This window comes from Betta splendens, chromosome 3 (assembly GCF_900634795.4).
Source record: "Betta splendens chromosome 3, fBetSpl5.4, whole genome shotgun sequence".
NCBI lineage: Eukaryota > Metazoa > Chordata > Actinopteri > Anabantiformes > Osphronemidae > Betta > Betta splendens.
This window is the reverse complement of record NC_040883.2, coordinates 3,562,008-3,583,676: the sequence shown is the minus strand read 5'-3', so window position 1 is coordinate 3,583,676 and position 21,669 is coordinate 3,562,008. Positions and strand designations below refer to the sequence as shown.

The 21,669-nt window shown below is 47.7% G+C and overlaps 1 protein-coding gene across 1 annotated transcript; it reads left to right on the top strand.

Moving 5' to 3' along the window:
- Positions 1–1,348: 1,348 nt before the first annotated feature.
- Positions 1,349–21,406, top strand: atosa (atos homolog A). The gene is made up of 12 exons (XM_029143747.2): positions 1,349–2,638; positions 13,722–13,906; positions 14,153–14,349; positions 14,683–14,808; positions 15,149–17,015; positions 17,325–17,450; positions 17,940–18,028; positions 18,920–19,016; positions 19,239–19,397; positions 19,519–19,587; positions 19,916–20,115; positions 20,199–21,406. The coding sequence occupies exons 1-12, from the start codon at positions 2,608–2,610 to the stop codon at positions 20,350–20,352; spliced, it is 3,300 nt and encodes a 1,099-aa protein (XP_028999580.1). The 5' UTR covers positions 1,349–2,607; the 3' UTR covers positions 20,353–21,406.
- Positions 21,407–21,669: the final 263 nt, after the last annotated feature.

The following is a 21,669-nucleotide window of genomic DNA, read 5'->3' as shown; positions in this document are numbered from 1 at the left end:
AAGAATGTAATAAAAGCCGTGCTGTGTGTCAGGGAGACGAGAGAAGACTTCTTGTGTGTTTGTGAAGGTGCTTGTATTGACAGTGACCAGAGGGGGATCCAGGACCTGCCCGTGCCGTCTATGGGAGACAGCAGCGTCCTCATAGTCCTACTCATATTCTGTCGCTAGATGGCGCTGTGGCACGTCTTTTTCCGCCAACCCTGCGACTCCTTTGTGTTGCCCTCAATCAACATTTTAAAGGAATCATATAAAACATAAAGCTATTTGTTAGAACGATGTTGGGATACTTGATTCACTGTAAAACTCGGAATATGATCAAGAATATCACGGATCTTTGAATTTTTCACACTGAATCACTGTAGAGATGATGTGAATGTGGGTCTCTGTCATATAAATTGGAAAATGTCTCCATGCTCCTTTATAATCACTGGTCTCAAGGATGAACTATTTTTACCTTCAGGGTTTACATCACAGCTAACTGCAGCCTGAACTGTGCAGCTCACTGAAGACCACAAGCCAAAGTGTTCAACTTCAATTTAAAAATAGCCACGTGTAATAACAGAAGGCTTGTGGTTGTGATTGATTGGTTGTAGGAGCAGAAGCAGTGGAGTCGCATTTTTAATACTGGCATAAGTGATTGCTGCTTTGCCTCAAAGTATGAACCGCATTTCAAACAGATATAGTCAGTAAAGCAATAACTCTTTAATACACCATTATACATTTTGTCAGTGGTAAACCTATAGGTCACGTTTGCATACAGTGAAACTTACTATGACTATTCTTTAAATAACAAAAAATATTTTGGGTCTGACGTGGTATGTTAACTCGTTGCTGCCTACAGTAACCATCCGACCACCCCGCATTCATTTGAATACAAAGAGTAAACCTTTATCATGTGGCAAAGTTGGAGTTATTATATTATCATTTCCTCAAATTTGAGTTTTTATTTTTACTTTGTCACAAAGGAGAGGCGATTAACCTCTATACACACAGTTAACAATCAAATAAAGTCCTAATTAAAGATACTGGTTATAAGAATAATTCTGTCCAAAAATACATAAACATGTTAATAAAAAATAAATAAGTAAATTTGTGTTTTTCTGCCCTACATCACATTTACGACGTTTGGACTTCACGCGAGTTCCACAGATCAGGACAAAATGTTCACGACGGAGAAAAACGAATCCTCACGTGCGCACGTGAACACGGACCGAGTGTCAGTGGCCAATCAGCTCGCGGCGAGTGGCCCGTGTTTTGTTTGTCTCGTTCCCCTGCTCGCGCGAACGTCGGTTGAAAATGACGCAAGTGACGAGAGAAACGTTCCGCTCGGGCCTTTTATTTAAAAACAGGTTTCCGTCGCACGCGGGCCGTCCCGTGTTCCTCGCGAGTTTTTTGGTACCACTCCGAACTTCGCCGTTGCTATGGCTGCGAGTTCAGGCGAGGCTGGGCCGAGGGGCGGGAAGTGACGAGTGTGGCTGTTGTTGGGACACGTGACTGGAGCTGCGCTGATCTGTTTTGACAAGCAGCAGGGAGGGAAGTGCGGAGGGCAGGCGGACCGTGAGCATCGCGACTGGAAGCACTCGCTGCCGCTTCCATCCGCGACCTGCCTCGGCGATCTCGGCGTCGAACTCGCCCCACGGTCCCCGCCGCTGGCCTGTCAGCGGTGCGACGGCGGCTGCTGCTGCACGGCGAACGGCCGCAGACCAGCGGGCGCGCGCGCGCTGCCGAGGCGTCGGAGCCGAGTTTGGCTGCTCGTCGTCGGGTTCGGAAAAAGTTTAGTGAAGCTCACAAAGGAAGTCATCGCAGGTGGCGTTCGTGCCGTCGAGTTCGTGGCGACGGGTAGAAAGTGGACCGCGCGCGCTTGACGTCGCGAGAACAATAACACGCTAAACATGGTCCTGGAGCCCAAATAATAACAATAAGAAGACAAAAAGCGAGGCCGCCCGTGAGCAGCGTCGGTACCGAGCTGAGGCTAACTACCTGCGCTACGTTGGGGGTTGGGGTGTTTAAAGCTACATGGAGGGTCGTCGTCACCGCTTCACGCCGAACCTCCCAGCGACGACACGGTCAGTGGCTTGAGTTGCTCCGCTGCCGCGGTGCGGAGTTAGCGAGCCCCGCACCCGCGCGGCGTCGTCGTTACCGGAGAGCGCGCACAGAAATGCACCGCGACGTAACTATGGCTCAGGTGGTGGAATTCGAGACAGGCTGTGACGGTAGCCAGCTCGCTAGTTAGAACGCGGGCAGCCCCGTTGGCCTCTAGCTAGGAAGCCGCTTGACAACGTCGCCCGGCGGACATTAGCGATCAGCTGTCTTTGTGCTCGTCGGCGAGGACGTTACGGTGCGACTCCATGGACGTGTACAGTAGCATGCTAACAAAGCGATGCTTTGTTGTTGGATAGGGGGCAGCTGGCACCGACACGCGCACTCTCCACAGCTGATATCGCTTAGCCATTAGAGCGGATCTCGGTCGCCGGAGGCTCGTGTGTGCGTGCGTGCGTGCGTGCGTGCGAGGGGGGACCCGACGCCGTCGTGTTGCAGTCCGGGCAGCGCGTGGCGGAACGCGAGAAAGAGCGTGAAGACCCCGCGAGAGGCCGTGGAGGCAGCCTGATGACACTGGACAACATGAAGAGCGAGCGAGGTACGTGGGTGCTTCAACAACACCAGCAACCGCAGTGAAATGACTGTACCTGTTCTAACACGAGCAGAACCGGGCCACGGAATTATATAAGAGCCGGTCAGCCTGGTCACCGGTTATGTGAACCAGCGGAGCCCGACCTGGGTGAACGGGGACGTGGACTCGCTGCTCTAGATCTGGATGTTCACGGCGACGTCAGCCGCTTCCTCCTCCTCCCCCCAGTTTGTCACAAGTCAAGACTCCTCTCGTGACAAACACCCAGTCCGCTTCCAGTGGCGCTCGCTTCGACTGTCTCACTGTAAAATGTCCTCTAACGCCGCCCGGTCGCTGCCGTATGCCAGGCAGCCTGTTTCCATGTAGCTGCGTGTGCGCCATGAGGTGGAACAGGAGCAGAGGGGACACCCTTGTTTGCTTCAGTGTGATTATGCAAATGATGGCGCTGCATTCATTTCTAAAGGGGGAATTCAGTACCTTTTAATCTCTGCCCTGACACGCGATTATCGGTGCGTGTTGCAGACGCTCCTGGGTCGCATGCGCTCCACGGTAACTGGCGACTGGGTTTATTGTCATTAACACAATAGCGTCACACTTGGCAGCAGTAAAGGGCCACTGTTCTCCGTCACGATGAGATTAGCGGCCGTCGGCGTGTTTGCGCCGGTTATGAAACGGCAGCTCCTCAGTGGTCTGAGTGAGGTCCACTTTGGAGCCCATGGTGCTGGTAATGAACCCGGTGAACATGCGGCCCGCACGGGCCCGTTGTTTAGCCCTAGCGGTGCCAGTTGGGCTCCTTTACATAGAAGCACTGACCCAGACGTGCGTGTGACGTGACTGGTCAGAGTAAAGGGCACGCGGCCTGGTGTAATTATAGCCTGACAATGCAGCGCTGCCGGGCCGAACGCCGGGCCGAACGTGATCCACAGCAGGCGAGCGAGCGGTGGTGGCAGAGGTGGCTGAGAGGCAGCAGCCTGGGGCGCCTTGCTGCGGTGCATCTGTTCGTCACAGTCGACTCGACTTTATCGCCGTCGTGTTCCACTTATGAAGGCTCGTGCCTCGGCGGCTGCTCTCCTGTTCCGTGGCGGATGGCGTGGGGCTAGTGTTGTTTGGAGCACACTGTCCTGGAGACCTGTGAGCCAGGCACCTTTCGTCTTCCGTGAGGTGGACCGGAGCGTTTCACCGGGGGTCGGTTAGCGGGTTAGCTAGTGGGGAGCCGGTCTGAACAAGTCCAGGCATGTGCAGTATTAACACAGCTGTGACGAGCGACCACCTCGTCAGGTGGGTGTCAGAAGTGGCCCCGGGGCCTTAGGTGGGTGACGGGGTCACAGAGCAGCGGCTGCATTCGCCTCCACTGAACAGCAACAGCAAGTAGCGCAAATTAGTCTGAGCACAGTGATGAGACTTTGCCCAAACAGCAACACTGACGTCAGCTGAAGCCTGGCTGTCAGAGAAACGGGCCTAATGGAGGAGCTCTGCTCCTATTAGAAACCAAGTCCAGACTTCCTGGAAGCAGATGTGTTTTTATGTTCATGCAGCCTTTCATTGTGGCACTTTATGAACCGAGCTTTTGTTTAAAGGTGGACCGGGATCACTTACGTCGTGCTCAGGGGCCTAACCAGAGTCATCTGACCCCCTTGTTTGTCTGTGAGTGAGCTGTGAGTCAGGGCGGCGAGTGTGTGTGTGTGTGTGTGTGTGTGTGTGTGTGTGTGTGTGTGTGTGTGTGTGTGCGACATGGAGTATGCAACAGATTGGCCCTAATAACTGCTTTACTGTTGAACCGTGTGGCTCAACTGACAGCTTTTATAGATCCTATAAAGATCAGCTTTGGAAAGTTCAGAACCTGTTTACGCCTCCCGTGGACAAACGACAGCTCGTCCTATCGGGTTTCAGATTGTTTCTGCTCAAGTGTGGTCAAGCGGGGTTTCATTTGCATTGTTATTTGGCTTTGCTTTCAGGCCGCCGCTTCCACAGGTAGGAGTTCGATTCAGAGCCCACTGGAATTGTTTGCCGCATAAAAATAGTCTGTTTTCGCTCAGCTGCGGTTCTGCTCTTAACCAGATCACTGAGCAGCCATATGCTGAGGCGTCTGAACAAAGGGCCGAGTGCTTTGCCCTGAATGCCCTCGGCCACAAATCAAGGCCTCGTCCCCTTTGCTGCACTTTTCCAACAACATGCAGAGGGCTGATCTCAGAGCCTGCGTCGGCGGCGAGGCTCGACGCCGAGCTTTGACGGCGCTTCCTGTTTGAGTTCCTTCTGCCGCGCTCTCATCCAGATTACAGCTGCCCTAAGACGTCCCAGACACACGCCAGCAGGTCTGTGTACACACTCTCACTGACGAGGGCCTCAGATAACACAGAGTGACACGCACTGTTGGCCCACACTGCACGTGTCCCGCCCTTTGTTCTCATTGCCCCCACCTGGCAGTCATTTATCCCACGATGCAGCATCAGCCCCGCGTGGAGGTCATTTAAATCATCTCCAAGTCTTAATTGAGTCGGGTTTTACTCAGTTTTTAATGATTTGTGAAACATATATTACATCATTAGGCTTCTAATTATTTAGAAAGGAATGGGAACATAAAACCTAACAATCCTAAACATAAAAATTTAGTATGATGAATTTCAGTAAAGCGACATCCGTCCATAAAACTGGATCTTTTTTCTTCTGTCTTCATTTAGAGATACAGCTGAACAGTTAGTATTCATTATATCAACAAGACTAAGTCAACATAAGTGCTTCCTCGTATTGCTTTTTCTATAAAACACCACGGTCCTTTGCTGACCCAGCTGCGCTGAACATGGATATTCGACTCCCCATTGTACAGTGAGATTCACAGCTGCCTCTCTCAATGAATACCAATACTGGGTAGGCATTCAGCTGTGAGCCGCCGTCCCGGCCCCCAGAGTAATCAGTCTAAATCAATGCTGTTGTGACAGATTTAACCGTAAGTAGCCTAGGCTCGTCCGCATGCTGTATGGGATTGGGCACCCAGTGCTCCCAGTACTTTAATGCTCTTGCGTAATGCTGGAAATCTTTATTTAGCAGCCCAGCCCTCGTTAGGACGTATTTCCAAGGTCACTGTAACCCAATACGTGTACGTTCATAGGTGTAATGCTGAAGGCCCTGCATGCACACACAGCCACCGTCCAGCCCTGGTGGCTGATAGCAAAGCAGCAGTTGGGTCCTATTTGCGCTGCCAGGGTGCCACAGAGCCAGTGATGTAATTCCTCTCGCGTTCGTCACATCCTCTCGGCCCTGTGGTTCATCATAGCCAACCAGCAGTCAGCTCTGCAGGAACAGGAAGAGCCATCTGGACCTGGTGCTTTTTCCTGGTGGGGGTGGTGATGTAGTAGGAACACGTTTTACATCTCTCTCTCTTCATGACGGCGGCTCCGACAGTTCTGAAAGAATTGGCTCAAATAAAAGCCTGTAAATGGAACTCTGTAACTCTGGTTTATTAAATAAATGACCACATTTCTATTGAGCTTTTAGGATATAGCTGAACAGGATTAGTAGAATGTATGTAAACAGGGGACCAATTATTTCCCTGCTTCATTTGCAGTGTGTCCTTCCTTCCAGTCCAGTTTTGGTCCCTGATGTGACAGAACTAGACGTGTGCTAAGTTCTGTAGAACTAGACCCATAATAAACAACCCGCTCTCTGTGCCTGGCATTTGTTTTTGGAATTTCTTCGCCCTCTTCCGCCATGTTTATTTTTGTAACCAAGGAACCAAAATGACAGCTTCTTGTAAATCTCAGCATTGTTTACAGAGGAGTAAGTCGGGGGATTTGTGATAATTGTTATTCTGTACGAAGGGAAACCGTGCACAGGGGCTGTTGTCTCCCTCCCCGTCCCTCTGTTGAATCAGCTTACCCATTCCTTGCTCCACTGGTCTTTTACTCATCCTGTTTACCCCTCTCATCTCCCGTCCTCTGTTTTTTCTCCACTCATGTATGTCACATCCAGCCTCTGTTCGAACCTCAGAACTGTCTAATAATGCGATGAATGGAGAACAGGCCAAAAGTGTTTATTTTCTTTCAGACAATGTGAGTTTTGGTTGACTAAAGACGTGCCAAACTACTCTCCTCCCCTTTTCCCACCATCTCCTTCAGGCCGTCAACAAACCTCAGTATTGAGTGAAGCCATTCCACCTCACTACCCCCACTTTTCTTACACCAGAGCAGCTGATAGTCAGTCTGTCCTGTTTAACTGGATTAATGGCTGTTTTCTCTCTTACTCAGCTCTTTGGACAGGGTTGAGTTTGGGTTTGATATGGTTAATAAGTGCTGCTTTTGAGTCCAAAGTCAGACAGGGCTGAAAAAGGCTCCATTGATAAACACATAAAAGGAACAGTCAAAGTGTGGACTGCTGCTGTTTGTTGACCTTTGGTGACAGATAATTCATCTTACAGCTTAACTGAGAATATGGTGATGTTTTTTTTCCCAAACTAATCTTTGTGCTTGTCGTTGGGGGGTGCATTCATTTCAGTCCCCAGCCAGCCCAAACCGCCTGACACCCTTTCCAAATGGTCCTTGGAGGTAGTGTGCTCAGGTTGCTCACATTGGACTCCTCTTACTAGAACTTGGCACCAGCGACATGCGTTCGATCAAAGGCCCGTGCGTTCACGTTGGCCCGGGCTGCTCTGGTTACAGAGAGGCTGGGTTGTCCTCCTGCCCTAGTGTCCTATGCCCACCAGCACTCAGCTTGTTGAAATTCAAACTGCTATAGTAAATATTTAGTCTCCATGTTGCCATTAGAGGAGATAAAGGGTTGATTAAGGCGGCTGCAGAGTAAAAATCACTTTTAGATAATGTTCCAGCTGCTCGTCTTGACTGAAGGATAGTTACGTATCTCCTGTTTATTGTTTTGGAAATGAGAAGATGTATTGTTAGTTGTTTCCAACCTACAATGTCACAGCAGGTTTGAGATCTGAATCTTCACCTTTGGGGTCAGTAATGAGATTATGTAAATGTGCGTCCTATTCAAATGCTTTATCGGTTCAGTTGGGTCCTAATCACGTCCAGCGAGGGGCTGCGCTGAAGACCTTTTGCAATTGATTATCAATGCTTACCTAACTGTGACAGGCTGCCCTTGTTTCTGAGCCTTTCATAATTCATACGGGCCCAGCACTGTAAGAGCACAAGTGATTTAGTGTGTGTGAACTCAGAGTCCCCTGCAGAAAGTGTGGGGTTAAACTACATAACATGCTAATGGTGTGTAAACAGAGACATGCAGCAGTGCAAGTTTCTCCCAAGTGCCTGTAATGTTTGTGCTTAAGGCCTTTTTAGTCAATTTTCATGTTTTTTTAGAAATAGCACACACAGAGGGGTTTACCATGCTAGTGCATCATCTACTAGCAAACATTTTTTTAACCTCATGATGAATATTCTGTGTGGCTCAGTGCTTGTTTACAATGTGACCCCACTACAATGCTAAGTTGCTCAGCTTCTACACAACAGCTCTGTTTACGCCTGACAATAATGGGTGTGGCTGAGAGGAGGCGAGGTGGCGTGTCACTCAAACATATGTCTGAGTGTTTGTTTGTTGGCGTCTGGAGAATAATAGCAGCTGAAATCACACAACAGTGGAAGGGTTCTCTTCAGCTGGAGCTCCTCGCATCCCTCGGCCAATCAGGGCTTGTTGCTACGTCTGCGGTGAATCTGCCCCTTTGTGTTGCAGATGGGGGGGACACACATTCACACGTCGTGGGCAAAGTCTTGAGAAAGGCTCTTGTGGTCCTAAGTCGATGGGTCAAGAGGTTATTGCTGGTGGTCGACGAAGTAAATGGAGGAGGTCGGGATGTCAGGTTGAAGATTTACAAATATTCAGCTGGATTAGTTTAATTACAACATATGTATTGGAGCGCACCTCGCAGGCTGACACACATCTGGGCCGTATGACGCTTTTTGGCAGCCTTTCAAGCATATTTCAGCCTCATCACACGAGGCAGACGAAAACAGGAAAGGTGAGCTGACAGTGATGTGTGATTCATGTTCTACCACATTATGGGAAACCACAGGCCTGAGTGCTGCTGACCAGCGACTCACAGCTCGCTCTGCTGTTACATCTGACATCGAAACTACGAAGGAGAACAAAGGATGGATGCGTGACTTTAACACATGACATCATACACCAGACAGCACACACAACTGGGACAGGAAACCGATTTTTTCATGATTGTGTAAGGATGTGGTATACGGTCACAGCAGACACATGCTGTGAAACTAAATAGATATATGGTGCTTCTCTAATACAAATCACATGGTATTTACCTGCTTTATAAGTTTGTCTTTCTAGAAACTTGCATTTCTTTGTATAGTTTGGTAAATGAAAGGCACCCTATTCTGCATATTTCACACAATACTAGAAATCTAATAGCAGCAGTTGTGCTTCTTCAGATGTGTAGGAGAAGTTCTCCTTTTTTTTGGTCTTGCAGGCCAGCTGGTGTCCAAATATAGGCTTCAGACTGCAGAACTGCCCGTGGAACAGAGAAGACAGCATTGTATACATTCCCCTGGTGATTCCTAAAACCGCTGATTCCACAGATCTGCTCTTTTCTTTGTTATAGTGTATGTGAAAACTTTGGAAGTCTCTTTGCTTTCACAGTCACGGTGAAGTCGCAGCGCGCATCAGAGGATATTTAAAAGCAAAGCCCACCTGTAGATGCAGTTTTTATTGTTTATTTGTGTGTATGTAGAGTTTAGTTGTGTTGGTTGTACTTAAGCAAAAGGATTATCACAGCATGCAAGCTGTGCTAGATCATTGTAGTGCAATCTAAAATATGTGTCAGCATTAAAGAACCTAAGTTGCTGCTTGCATAGTCGCTGCTGGAACTTTTCTGACAACCTTGCAATCATTTATATTTAATCATTTCAGAGTGTATGACTTCAGGCGTTTACTGCTTTAGCCCCTTTGAATGAGAGCTCTGCTGCCAGACGCCGTCACAAAGTCATCGGATGCTTGATTGTAGGAAGCTTCACTTTGAAATCAGAGCGAGAGAGAAAGCAGAAAATGGGAGCTACCGAGTTGTGTCTATATTTATCTCACCGCGGGCTGCAGTAAGGAGATTTAGCATGGAGAAGTGTCAGTGTAATCTCCCATCGTTCCTCTGTATAGTCCTTACAGACGTGCAGCTGTGCGTGCAGCGCCACAGTTCCTGATGAAATCACGTCGGATTGTACGATCGACATCGGAACCTCGGAGAACGGTGCACGGCTACAGCCTGACACAGTGCACCAGCAGTGCATGGTCTTCTTTCACGCTGACTTCCTCTGGGTGCGGGTGTTGGTTGATGCTACAGCAGCTGTTGACAGAATATGTGCGTCTTTTGTTTTGAGCTGCTTTTTGACAACGTTGATGCAACAGAATATGACTGTTTTTGGCACAAGCACAACAGAAGTCTGAACTGTAATCTGTTCTTGTTGTTCGAGAGAAGTCGGAGTTGTTGGTGTCATAATGATTCTGATAGGAGATTTAAATTTCTGCGTAGCTTCACTCTGGTGTGTTCATTTACTAAATCTACTTCAAGGTCGTGTCATTCTATTCAAAGGAACTAGATTATTGTGGCTTTAGCTGACAAACGTCAGACTCTTGCAGTCGAGCAGCCTGGGACAGTTTAACATGCACATCTATAAACAATCATTCACATCTCAGCATGTGTTTAGACTCCAAAATACTAATGTCAGACCGGAACCACGACACCAGGAACTCGCCCCTCGCCAGTTTTCCCGTGGGGCCACTAATGCTCGGAGTATTTTTAACATCACATCTCTATATAAAACCAATGCTGCGTTCACGTTAACTAAACAGCTAACTGTAAAAGTTGCTGCTTTGACTTCCTGTCTGCCTTCAAACCTACTGCGTGTTTTCTGCCCTTTCCACTGCTCATCTGCCTTTTTCAAAATCTGTGCAGACCTTCTGTCTCTCTTCCTCTGAAGTGAGTCTCATTTCCCCCCGGTTGCCGCCCTGCAGTATATTATCTCCTAACGCCTGTGTGTGATAACCAGTACCCAGCTATAGTGAGCTCATCAGCGATGTGTTTCAGCCAAGACTTTGATCTGTTACTCGCTTTAATTTCCTCATGCACTAATGGCTCAGTCGCCTCGGCGTAGACGCATCGCTGAGGACAGACGAGCAACTCTCTGGTGCCACTGTCTGCTTTGTTTGAGGGAGACGTGGCTGTAAACAAACCTATAGAGCGCAGCACTGGCTGAGCAGTGGAAGATGGGAGTGGTTTTTACCATATGGGGACCGACACAGCATTCAAATTAGCTGCCAGTGTATGCGCGTGGATGGTTGTGTATGCAGAGAGGCAGACGCACAGTGGTTGCGTGGCCACGGATTAATGGGTCGTCTTATCTGAATGTGTGTGTGTGTCTCTCACTTCTGTCCGTCTTTCCATCTGTCTCTCTGTTAAAACAAACCCAGAGCAAATGTAAACGGAAATTCAAGCAACACGTCTTCATGTTGTGTTCAGAGCGTTGTGTGTTTGGTGACACAACACAAACCTTAAGTAATGATGATTCATACCTAAGCGTGTGTCAATGTGCAACGTGTGTTTACTCTGAATGCCGTGTTGGCGATCAGGTCGGACCCTTCCCCTCTTGACCTCGAGGCCTTTTTTCACCCACATGACTCCTGATGCTGATCTACTGCCGGAGGACGCTGCGACAGGTGCATGTGTGTCCGTGCACAGGCAGGAGCAGCCGATCCATAGGCAGGAATCCAGCTGCACTCTGCGGCAGGCGGCCGCAGGTCTTATAATAAGATCTATGAATCCAAATCCGACCTGTTACATAATTCACATCACACATTGCAGAGGGACAGAGGAGAGGTCACACGCACATGGAAATGAGACAAATCACTGTTCCAACGCTTGTTATGAGCCGGAGTACGGGTCCTGTAAAGTGCAGGGTGGCAGCAAAGCCTCTTATTGAAACAGTGGGACTAAACCCCATTAAAATCATTTCTGTTTGCAGCACGCTGCTGCTACGGTGCTTGCATCAGAGACCAGAAAAGGGGAAAAAACGATGAAGATAAAACGAGAAGATGCCTTACAGACACACTGGTGGACCTACAAATATAGATGAATGAGAGATGGAGGAGAAAATATTTGGCCACAGTCCAGTGGGAATGGAGATGTGGGACACTTAGAGTCATTCTTTATAATTAATAGTTCTCTAAAATTCCAAATTCCATTGTATTAATACTATTGTTTGGTTATTTTGATGGAAATGTCTAATCCTGGTTTCAGTTGTGGACTGTGTAAATGTGCCCGTTTCCTACTTTCATCTTGTGCCAAGGTTTCCTATTCTTCTGCTTTGTGCTGTTTTCGCGACCAGCAGCTTTCATTTAGCTGCTTTTTGTTCCACTCTTTGTGCGTGTGCGTTTAGAGGAGTGTTCTTTTGAGGCACGACGCCCTGAAGAATGACTGTCCTCCTCCCCGTGCTCGCGGGACGGGCCCCGTTCTGCACAGCCTCCAATCACTGGCCCTTTTGTCCAGCGCTGCACGCGTCTGTGTGGGTCTCTGTGCTGCTGTGGCGTGTACGTAATCCCTGGGCCTGCCTTTGTTTGTTAGTGCACAGGGGTGTTTATCATACGTGCTCTAAGGTGTGTTACTGGCCTTGTCTTTCCCCATAGAGCAGTAATCTATCACCCTGTGTTCGTTTTTTTGTTCAGTGTCTCCTTTAGCTTCTTCACAGCTTCATGTGAAGGTGCAGCGATGGCCCTTGTGACCTTGAGTGTTGACCTTCATCATATATTACTGCTCCTCTCCTGTCCCTTCCTGTTTTACTGTTGCTCTCTCTCCACCTTTGTTCAAGCCTTTCTGGTTCCAGCCCATAAATAAAAGGAGCTTGTCTCTGAATATAGCCTCCCTCTCCATCTCTTTCACCCTCTGCTTATTCAGCCTAGAGCTGGCGAACAGGCCCCATCCACCCCCCCTCCTCTTATTTTATGTTGGACTTAGCCTCTCTCCACGTGCAGCAGCAGCTCAAAGGCATGTAGGAGGAGTTCCCAGAGAGGAATGTGCGTGACTGGCTGGCTGACTGTGACAAACACACACGCATGCAGCGGCGGCGGCGGCTCACACTTCTGCAGAGCCAGCTGAGAGGGACTCTGTTCTGTGAGGGCTTGGGGTCTGTGTGAGTGCTTCTAGCCTTGAGTGAATAGTGGCCAAGTTCTTGATTCCAGTGTAAAGGAGAGCACAGGGAGGAGTCGAGCAGATGCCGTGTTTGCTACACAGTAATGAAGCCGAGATCCGGGGCTCTGCTGTGTATCAGCTGACCTCCTGCGGGATCTGTGGCGTTTTCTCAGGAGGAGAACAGGAGATGAGCTCCTGTTAAAAATACCTCCCTCAACATCGGAGCTTCGTTTGCAACGCTCACAAAGCTGTGTTTTGTTAATTGTATCAAGGACGCGAAACCTGAGCCACAGCTACAATTAAGTAGCATTTGATTGACTGGTGACTGTGTAATGTTTGGAATTTCTTTGTGACGTCGACCTAATTGTTCCTCGTCGTGTCGTTGAACTGCTGGAGGAGGACTGTGTGTTGGGTTGGACTTGAGCCTCCTGTGTCCTCCCAGTCCTGCTCAACCCCACCCTCCAGTCCTCGGTGGAGCGCTGGGCCCTCTATGACTGTATGATTCCTGTCCGTCGCTCTCTTCTTGTGTCTGGTTGATCTTTTGTTAGTAAATGTTTTGTCACTGACTGTGAGTGATGTCACAACGCCGCCTATACTTGCGTGTGTTCACACAAAGGGAACTCACAATGGGTGTTCCTTCATTTTTCAGCACAGCTGACATTAGTGGGGGTATTTATCTAAAGTAGCCAAACTGGAACCGTCATCACCTGCTGACTTAGCCCACATTCCTTCCCAAAACAAGTTTTTCCAGCCAAAGTTAAATATCTATTTCCATTTAAATGCAAACCCAAACAAACACATTCATAGGCACAGCATGTATTACTAGGTATCAGTCACGAGGCAGGCAGAGTCGATCCTTCAGCTGCTCCATCTTCACTTTCTTCTGCTGTCCGTTGAGGTGGGTGTGGATTTTACAGAATATACTCAGTCTGTGTGTTTTTGCTTTGCCAGAGGCAACGGAGGAGTTCTTTGAGTATGACGCAGAGGAGTTCCTGGTGTTCCTGACCTTGCTGATCACAGAAGGACGCACGCCAGAGTATTCTGTGAAGGGCAGGACTGAGGGGTTGCACTGTCCGCCGGCCCAGTCAGCTATGCCACCTCTTCACAAGCACGAATGCAGCGACAAACTGCCTCAGGTAGAACATGTGTACACAGCTCTGTGTGTTTAAACAGACGTTCTACCAGTCAACAACACTGGGTGGGTCCATTTATCAAATGGGACAATATAATAATATTGATATAAAGAATTCGTCTGTTGGTGTTACTTCTTGGGGTTACACTTGTTTTGCTCTTTGATGCCTGAGTCCTGGTAGTGATGAATCATCATTGATGAAAACTAACCCTTCGTCTTTGTCTCCCGATGTGTGTTTGTGCGTCTCCAGTGTCGTCAGGCAAGACGAACTCGTTCCGAAGTGATCCTGCTTTGGAGGAATAGCATTCCGATTATGATCGAGGTTATGCTCCTACCAGACTGTTGCTATGGTGACGAGTGCCCCCCAAGTGACCCCATCAGCGACCCGGTCATCAAACAAGACGCTCTGCTGCTGGAGAGATGGACCCTGCAGCCAGTTCCAAGACAGTAAGGCACCGGCTGTGGTATCACTATTTTATACCTGGAAATCTGGGAAAGATAAGTTACACGGTTAGATAGATTTTATAATAGGTTTGAGTTTCATCTTTCAATAGATTGAGAGACAAATGTTAAACAGCTTTTAAAAATGACCAAAGAAAAAACCCACGTAATTAGTTCAGCACTCAAAACACTAATTGGCTTGAAATTGTCCCACTTTCCCACCCACGAGAAGCAACGAGGAAATCTGTGTCTGACAGAAACACACGTAACCCTGAACTGTTTCCTCATTAATCTGACATACTGGCACATTTCCACCTCTTTTAACTATGTTTTTAATAGAAGCGGTGATCGTTTCATTGAAGAGAAGACCTTGCTGTTGGCAGTCCGCTCCTACGTCTTCTTCTCCCAGCTCAGCGCCTGGCTCAGTGCCTCCCATGGCATCGTCCCCAGAAATATCCTATACAGGTCAGACATAACACTTAAGACTCGTGACCCACTGGAGAGCTGAAGGTTTTTCACTTAGTGCCTTTGACAAGATTATTAAAGCTGCACTCGTTTTTTAGTTTTATGCAAATACCATTGTTTATAGAATTGCAAATGTTTCTTTGTGGAAAAATATCAGATCTTATATTTGTGTTTTTTGCTTGGACTACTAGATTCTTTTAGAAATGAAAACCATTAGACTATAGTGATTTGTACCCCTAATAGAGAAATATTAGCATGAGTAAATCTTTCCTTTGTGCTTTCATAAATTAAAAACAATAAGTGTATTTAAAAATGTTGATTCAGTCTCCCTGTCCTACAGGATCAGTGCTGCGGATGATGAGCTGGTGTGGCACTTCTCCCAGACTCCTTCAGAACACATCTTTCCTGTGCCCAACGTGTCCCAAAGTGTTGCACTGCAGGTGCGCGTCCAGTCTCTCCCCCGACAGCCCACCTACCCCACCCTAGCCTGCAGCATCCATACCGGCCTGCCTCCGCTTTACAGCAAGACCCCCAGTCTCAGCCCGAACCCCAACAGCCACGGTGGCCTGCCCACCTTCCAAACGACGCAGGATCCCAGCAAGGACCAGCTTCACAACTCTAACATGTACAGCAAGAGCTCCAACTCAATGTCTGGTCTTCTCCCCAATGGATTACCCATACCTAATCTTCCTATCAACAACATCCCCATTAGCAGCCTTCCTCACACTGCTGTGTCACCCTCCTACAGCAAGAAGAGCCAGGAGCCTGGTGATAGCTACGCATATCAGAACGGAGAGCTCCCACAGGTCAGCCTCCCCCAGCGTCAGGGTTCTCCACTCTTCCACAGATCGTCCCACTCCCCCACCACCTCCCGCTCCCACTCCCCATCTCTACTTCCCACGACTAAAGCGGGGAAGTGGCTGTACTCAGCCTTCAACGGCTCATCCGACCCCACACAAGTCGAGGACTTTGGGCCTGGCACCAACAGCAGCGACAGGTCAAAAGGACCCCCCCCTGAGCCGCTGAGAGCCTTCAAGAGTTTCTCCCTGGCAGAGCCACCCCGCTGCCCCTCCCCGAGGCCTTCTGCACCTGAAACAAACCCCCTCATTGGCTCCTTGCTGCAGGAGAGACAGGAAGTTATCGCCCGCATCGCACAGAGGCTCAACTTCTGCGACCCCACAGCACCACCGCTCCCCCCTGGCCTCTTCGTTTCTGACAACCCCCCCAAAGCCATGTGGGGCAGTAATAACGATGACGTTACTGCCAGTAGAACCAAAGAGCCTGAGGTACCACCTTATGAGTCTGTGGGATGTGCGTGGCCAGGTCCCTTCAACACACCCGTGACTGACACTCCTTTCAGCAAATTGGAGAGCTCCTCCCCCAAACCTGCAGTGTGCAGGAAGCTGAAAATGACCGAGATGAGAGACACAGAGGAGGAGAGGATTGTAGAGATGGAGAGAGACAAAGAGAAGGAACGAGACAGCTCTCTGATCGCCCAGGCAGTGCAGGACATAACCAGACTCATCCAGGAGAGATTGTCGGTCCCAACTCTGTCCCCCAGACACAGCCGGACCGGCAGCCCTCTGCACCACACTCACACAACAACCGTCACACACACTGTGCGCACATACTCACACACCGCACATGTCCCAGAAGCCTCCCACACTGCCACCAACGGCTACATCAACGGCCACACTCGCGGCCACACTAGCCACGAACCTCATCGAGGCAACACACACACAGTTGTCACACACGCGTCCGTTTGCACAGACAGCCCCCGAGTTGATTCGGGGGCTGCATACAATTCTCCCCGGGCCCAGAACGGTGCTCACTCTACACTTGAAGAACCCTCAATCAGAGACCAGTCCCACACCCAGCCTGGTCAGTGTTTACGAACACCCCCGCAGGAAAAGCTCAGAGTCAGGACACCCAGCAGCCATGAAACCCCCACTGCCTCCACCGCCTTCGAGAACAGCCCGAGGAATGCCCAGATTTTTAATTGGACTTTCAACGATGCCAGCTTAGCCATGAACTGTAACGTGAGACACAACCATAGCAAGCCTCATCCTCAGCCCCAGTCCCAGGTGCAGATGCAGAAATGCATGCAAGCCCAGGCCTCTGCCCTACAGGATGAGAACCAGGCACCCTCAGAGTCTGGGTGCTCCAGCAGTTCCAGTCCTGACAAGACTCCCCTTTCTACTGTACTGGTAAGAGATCTCTAATTTTAGCCAGCTGAGTAGGTTGAATGATGGCCCACTGAGTAATCGACAGCTCACCCATTACTCATGTAATAAAAGTTAACGTTGTACTGTAAACTACTAAAATAGGCTGTACGTCTGGTTGCCATTATAGATCATTTAATGAACCACATGATTCAGTTCATAACATTCTGCTGATTTTAAAGGGGGATCTCATATCATTAGTGAGCTTGAAATGAAATAGTATTTCTCTTCAACAAGAAGGTAAATAGGATTAATGTGCAATATGAATGATTGAAATCCTTCCTTTTGCTCCAGCGCTCTCACAGCCCGTCACCACTGCGCCCATGCAACAGCTGGAAGAAGCAGAATCGCCACTCGTTGGATGCCACAGCAACCAAAGCCTTCCACCCGTGCACCGGCCTGCCGCTGCTCTCTAGCCCCGTAAGTGTCACACCTGAGCATTTGTTGAGGTCACACATTTATACACTGATTTACTCGGTTCGCTCAAACACTTGTTTGTCACCGTATCCTTCCATTTACTCACATACTGACTAACGTACCTGGCAGCTGTTTTTATTGCTGCTGGGCTACTGAGTAGACAACAGGGTTAATGTACACACAGAACTAAACCCAGGTGGGAGAGGCATGTGACTAATCTGTGCCTCATCGGCCACAGTGAGTTGCTGCGCTGACTTTGTTAGATTTACCCCTCCCCTCCCTGCCAACGGCTTCCTCTCTTCTGATTGGTGTCATTCACACATGTAACCACTGAGATGTGCTGACACGCACGAGACTCACCCGACTGTTTCACATTTAGATTTCAGATAAATGCTATCCTGTGTTTTTAACTCTTTCACAATTTTCCAAGCTCCAACCTGTAATGGTGTTACGGTCGCAGTGGGTTAATCATGTCCTGTTTGTCTGCTGCAGGTTCCTCAGAGGAAAAATCAAACAGGCTACTTTGACCTCGACACCTCTCTGGCAGCCTGTAAGGGTTTGCCTTGGGCCTCTGGGAAAAGGTACACATTTCCTTGCATGAGATCTTTTAGTGTCCTTCTCAAGCTGCACTTTGTTCTTGTTTCAGCTTTATGGATTTAATACAGTTATAATCACAGTCAAACGACAAACAATTTAATGTTTTAGAGTCCTCTCCCACACCAACTGGTAATTATAGTGCCATCTGGACTAGGTTACTCATATTGTTACAACCTACATGTTTTTTTTTCTCACATTTCCACCAAGTATGACTGACTCTGACTGAAAGCATTGTTTAAATCATTTTAGGGATGAATTTGAAATCGGCAGACTCCGCTGTAGAAGAGAGATGTGACAATAAGAGTATTGTTGTGTCTGATAAGGTTCAGGTCACTGCTGTTTTGTGCTGCCACCTGATGAAGCTCTGCTTTGCTATGACTGCATCTAAAATCGCACACATTCAGCACAAAATGGCAGACACAGCCAACCTGGTTCTCAATACACAGAGCATCATGGCACTGCCCACACAGCAGATGTGGGTGGTAGCTCAGTGCTTCTTTTAATAAAGCAGAAATCTCCACCGTTTGGCTGTTGGGGCCAAAAGTTCACTTCAACCCCAGGATATGATTTGGATCATTTAATGCATGGTCCCATAACATATGTATTTTATTTATACTTGTTTGATTAAACATCTTATGACTACAGTTGAGTATGTGATTAAAAGAAGACTGCCCTGGTTGTTAAGTAAGACAACATAAACATTTCAAGATGGCTGATATCACCGTTTACATTCAACTAAAATTCAGTCTGAGGTCACTTAATCTCAGTTTCACAGGAACATACCAGAAATGTTTGTCATGTAACAACATTCAGATGCTTTTCACCCATCACTTAATTAGAACAAGTTGATCGAGTGTGAATATTTCAACCTGCAGGGTATGTCCAAAGAGAGAGGGGTACACTGAGGAGTCACAGCAGCTGTTCAGTGCCAGTGCTCCACCTGCCAGTCTCAGCCTTCTGGGAAACTTTGAGGTGAAACACACGAACATCACATTTCATACAAGTGCTGCATTTCATATAAAGTACCAAAATATATAATGAAAATTATCGAATTAGGCAGAACAGTTAATCTAGTATGCTATGATCTTACGCTCGTCATGCGACTTAAACTCGGTAATAAAAACTGGTGCAAATTTATTTGGGTTGTGGAAAAAAGACCATTCTTAAAACTGAATCAAACGTCTCTTTCTGAAGGAGTGTGTGCTGAACTATCGCCTGGAGCCTTTAGGGACGGTAGAGGGTTTCACGGCCGAGGTTGGAGCCAGCGGATCCTTCTGCCCCAGTCATCTGACAATACCTGTGGATGTGTCGTTCTACAGTGTCTCTGATGACAACGCTCCCTCACCGTACATGGTGAGATTATGTCCTTAGTACATGGCTTTGTTTATGACTTATAGAACTGTTGCCTGTCTAAGAACTATATTCAAAGCTGTGTGTATTTGTGGCAGTGATCCTGTGTATAACTTTCTCACAGGGTGTGATAAACCTGGAGTCCCTGGGAAAAAGGGGCTATCGTGTACCTCCATCAGGAACCATTCAAGTGGTAAGAGGATGTGTTTTTTTTAACAAGGGAATGTTTTTAATATTCTTATTAATACATCTGAAGATGTGATATAATGATCAGTCACAGTCTACAAATGGTGAAGAACAAAGAACAGATTACACTTATTGGCAGCAGGAAAGGGAGACACCTAATGGCTATAATGACACATGCTTCATTTTTAAGACAGTCTGTGGTTTCCTTTTATTTATTTTGTGAGCTAGCTGTAACTTTTCCAGGATTTCAGCTTGTGTACATTGTTTAGATCGATAAGTTCAGGTCCCAAAGCACAGGTCTAACTGCTGCCACGCTCTCTGATTTTACCACTCAGACCTTATTCAACCCGAACAAAACGGTGGTAAAGATGTTTGTTGTGATGTACGACCTGCGAGCCATGCCAGCTGGACACCAGACCTTCCTCCGCCAGAGAACCTTCTCTGTTCCTGTCCGCCGTGACGCAAACAATCATACCAGCAGGAAGCCCCTCAGCCTGGGCCAGGGACGCACCCTGCGCTACCTCATTCACCTGAGGTGAAATTGGTGATTCCGTTTATATTTATTCAGAAGCTGTGAATTATTCTTCATCTCTTAATTTTCTTTCCCATCCCAACCAGGTTCCAGAGCTCGAAGTCTGGGAAGATCTACCTCCATAGGGACATCCGACTGCTGTTTTCTCGGAAATCCATGGAGGTGGACAGCGGTGCTGCCTATGAGCTCCAGTCCTTCACAGAGTCCCCCACTGACCCTCCATTCTCTCCTCGATGCTGAGGCCTGACTCCCTCCCTCCGTCCTACACTGGGAAGGCAGTTCCACCTCAATGCCAGCATTAGACTCCTCCTCAGCCTAGTTTATGAAAAAAAAACAAGTTCAACAGCAGCAGCCAATAAACTCACCTGGCCTGTTCCCAAAATCCAATGTTGCATCCTTTCTGTCACTCAAAACTGACAAAGGGAAACCAGGAGGCCGGGGGACGGGTCATAAATGAAACCCTTTTCTCTGTTAAATGCAGTGATTGTGGACCAGAGAGCTTGGGTGAAGGTTTCTAATTATTGGATATGTTACAGATCCTATTCTTCTGGTCCTTACCAGATACGATAGGTAAATCGTCTACATGCTGTTGTGATATGCCTCCAGCGTCTGGCAGGAGTAACAGTTAGTTCCTTAGAGAATTTAAAGTTCAGGTTACTTTACTCAGTTAATTGGACTTTTACTTGACATTGTGAATGACAATTATCTAATTTCTTTATAGATGCAAAAAAACCTTTTAATGGTAATGTTGAATCCTTAATCGGTTTGATTGAACTCAAAGTAAACTCAGCTTTGTCCTTGTGATTCCTGAGCTCAGCAGAGCGTGAGCATTTGAAAGAGGAAGCGGATGGCAGACTGCTGCCACGCCGACCCCTCGTCCAACAGAAAACCACATCCCGTGGACCACCGATGAAGTCAAACAAGCAATCAAGCTCAAGTCACCTAACGGCATCACAGCAGAACATCAGAAGTGCACTGTGGATTTTTTTTTTCTCATAACTGGAAATGAAACAGTAAATAGTAATATTCTAATACTTTTGTACTGTTACAGAACCACTTTATTGGAAGTGTTGCAATAGAAAGAGTAACCTTAGTTTAGTGTTTACACGTTCACTTTCTGTTTACTTACCATCAGTTTATTTAATATTTAAATTAATATTTCAGTTACTACTTGTGACGTCTGTCATGCTAAGATGATGTAGTGTAAACTGTATATCATAGTATGTATTTTTGACATTAATATTCAAATCTGAAAAAAATATCTATATATCTTCTAAAGCATTTTTGAAATCTGTTCTGTCTCTGTGTCTTTTCCACCAGCCCACATCTCCATGTGGTTATTTGTAGCAGAACACATACTGCTCCTCAGAAGTGCTAAACGATGGAATCTCCAAACCGTTCACATATAGCAGGAGTAATGTCCTGAGTGTGGCTGTAGATCCTCTGCTGGTGATTTCAGACTACTAGTGTCTTGATAAGTGCATCAAACAAGGGGTGTGTTTTGGATTTTTATCAGAGCCACGTTGATACAGATATACTGAACCGGACATAACGCTA

Excerpts from the sequence above, each read along its gene's own strand:
- atosa (XM_029143747.2), top strand. The coding sequence starts at position 2,608 with ATGACACTGGACAACATGAAGAGCGAGCGAG. Across the intron at positions 2,639-13,721 it reads CAACATGAAGAGCGAGCGAG|AGGCAACGGAGGAGTTCTTT; the intron begins GTACGTGGGTGC and ends TTGCTTTGCCAG. Across the intron at positions 14,809-15,148 it reads CCCAGAAATATCCTATACAG|GATCAGTGCTGCGGATGATG; the intron begins GTCAGACATAAC and ends CCTGTCCTACAG.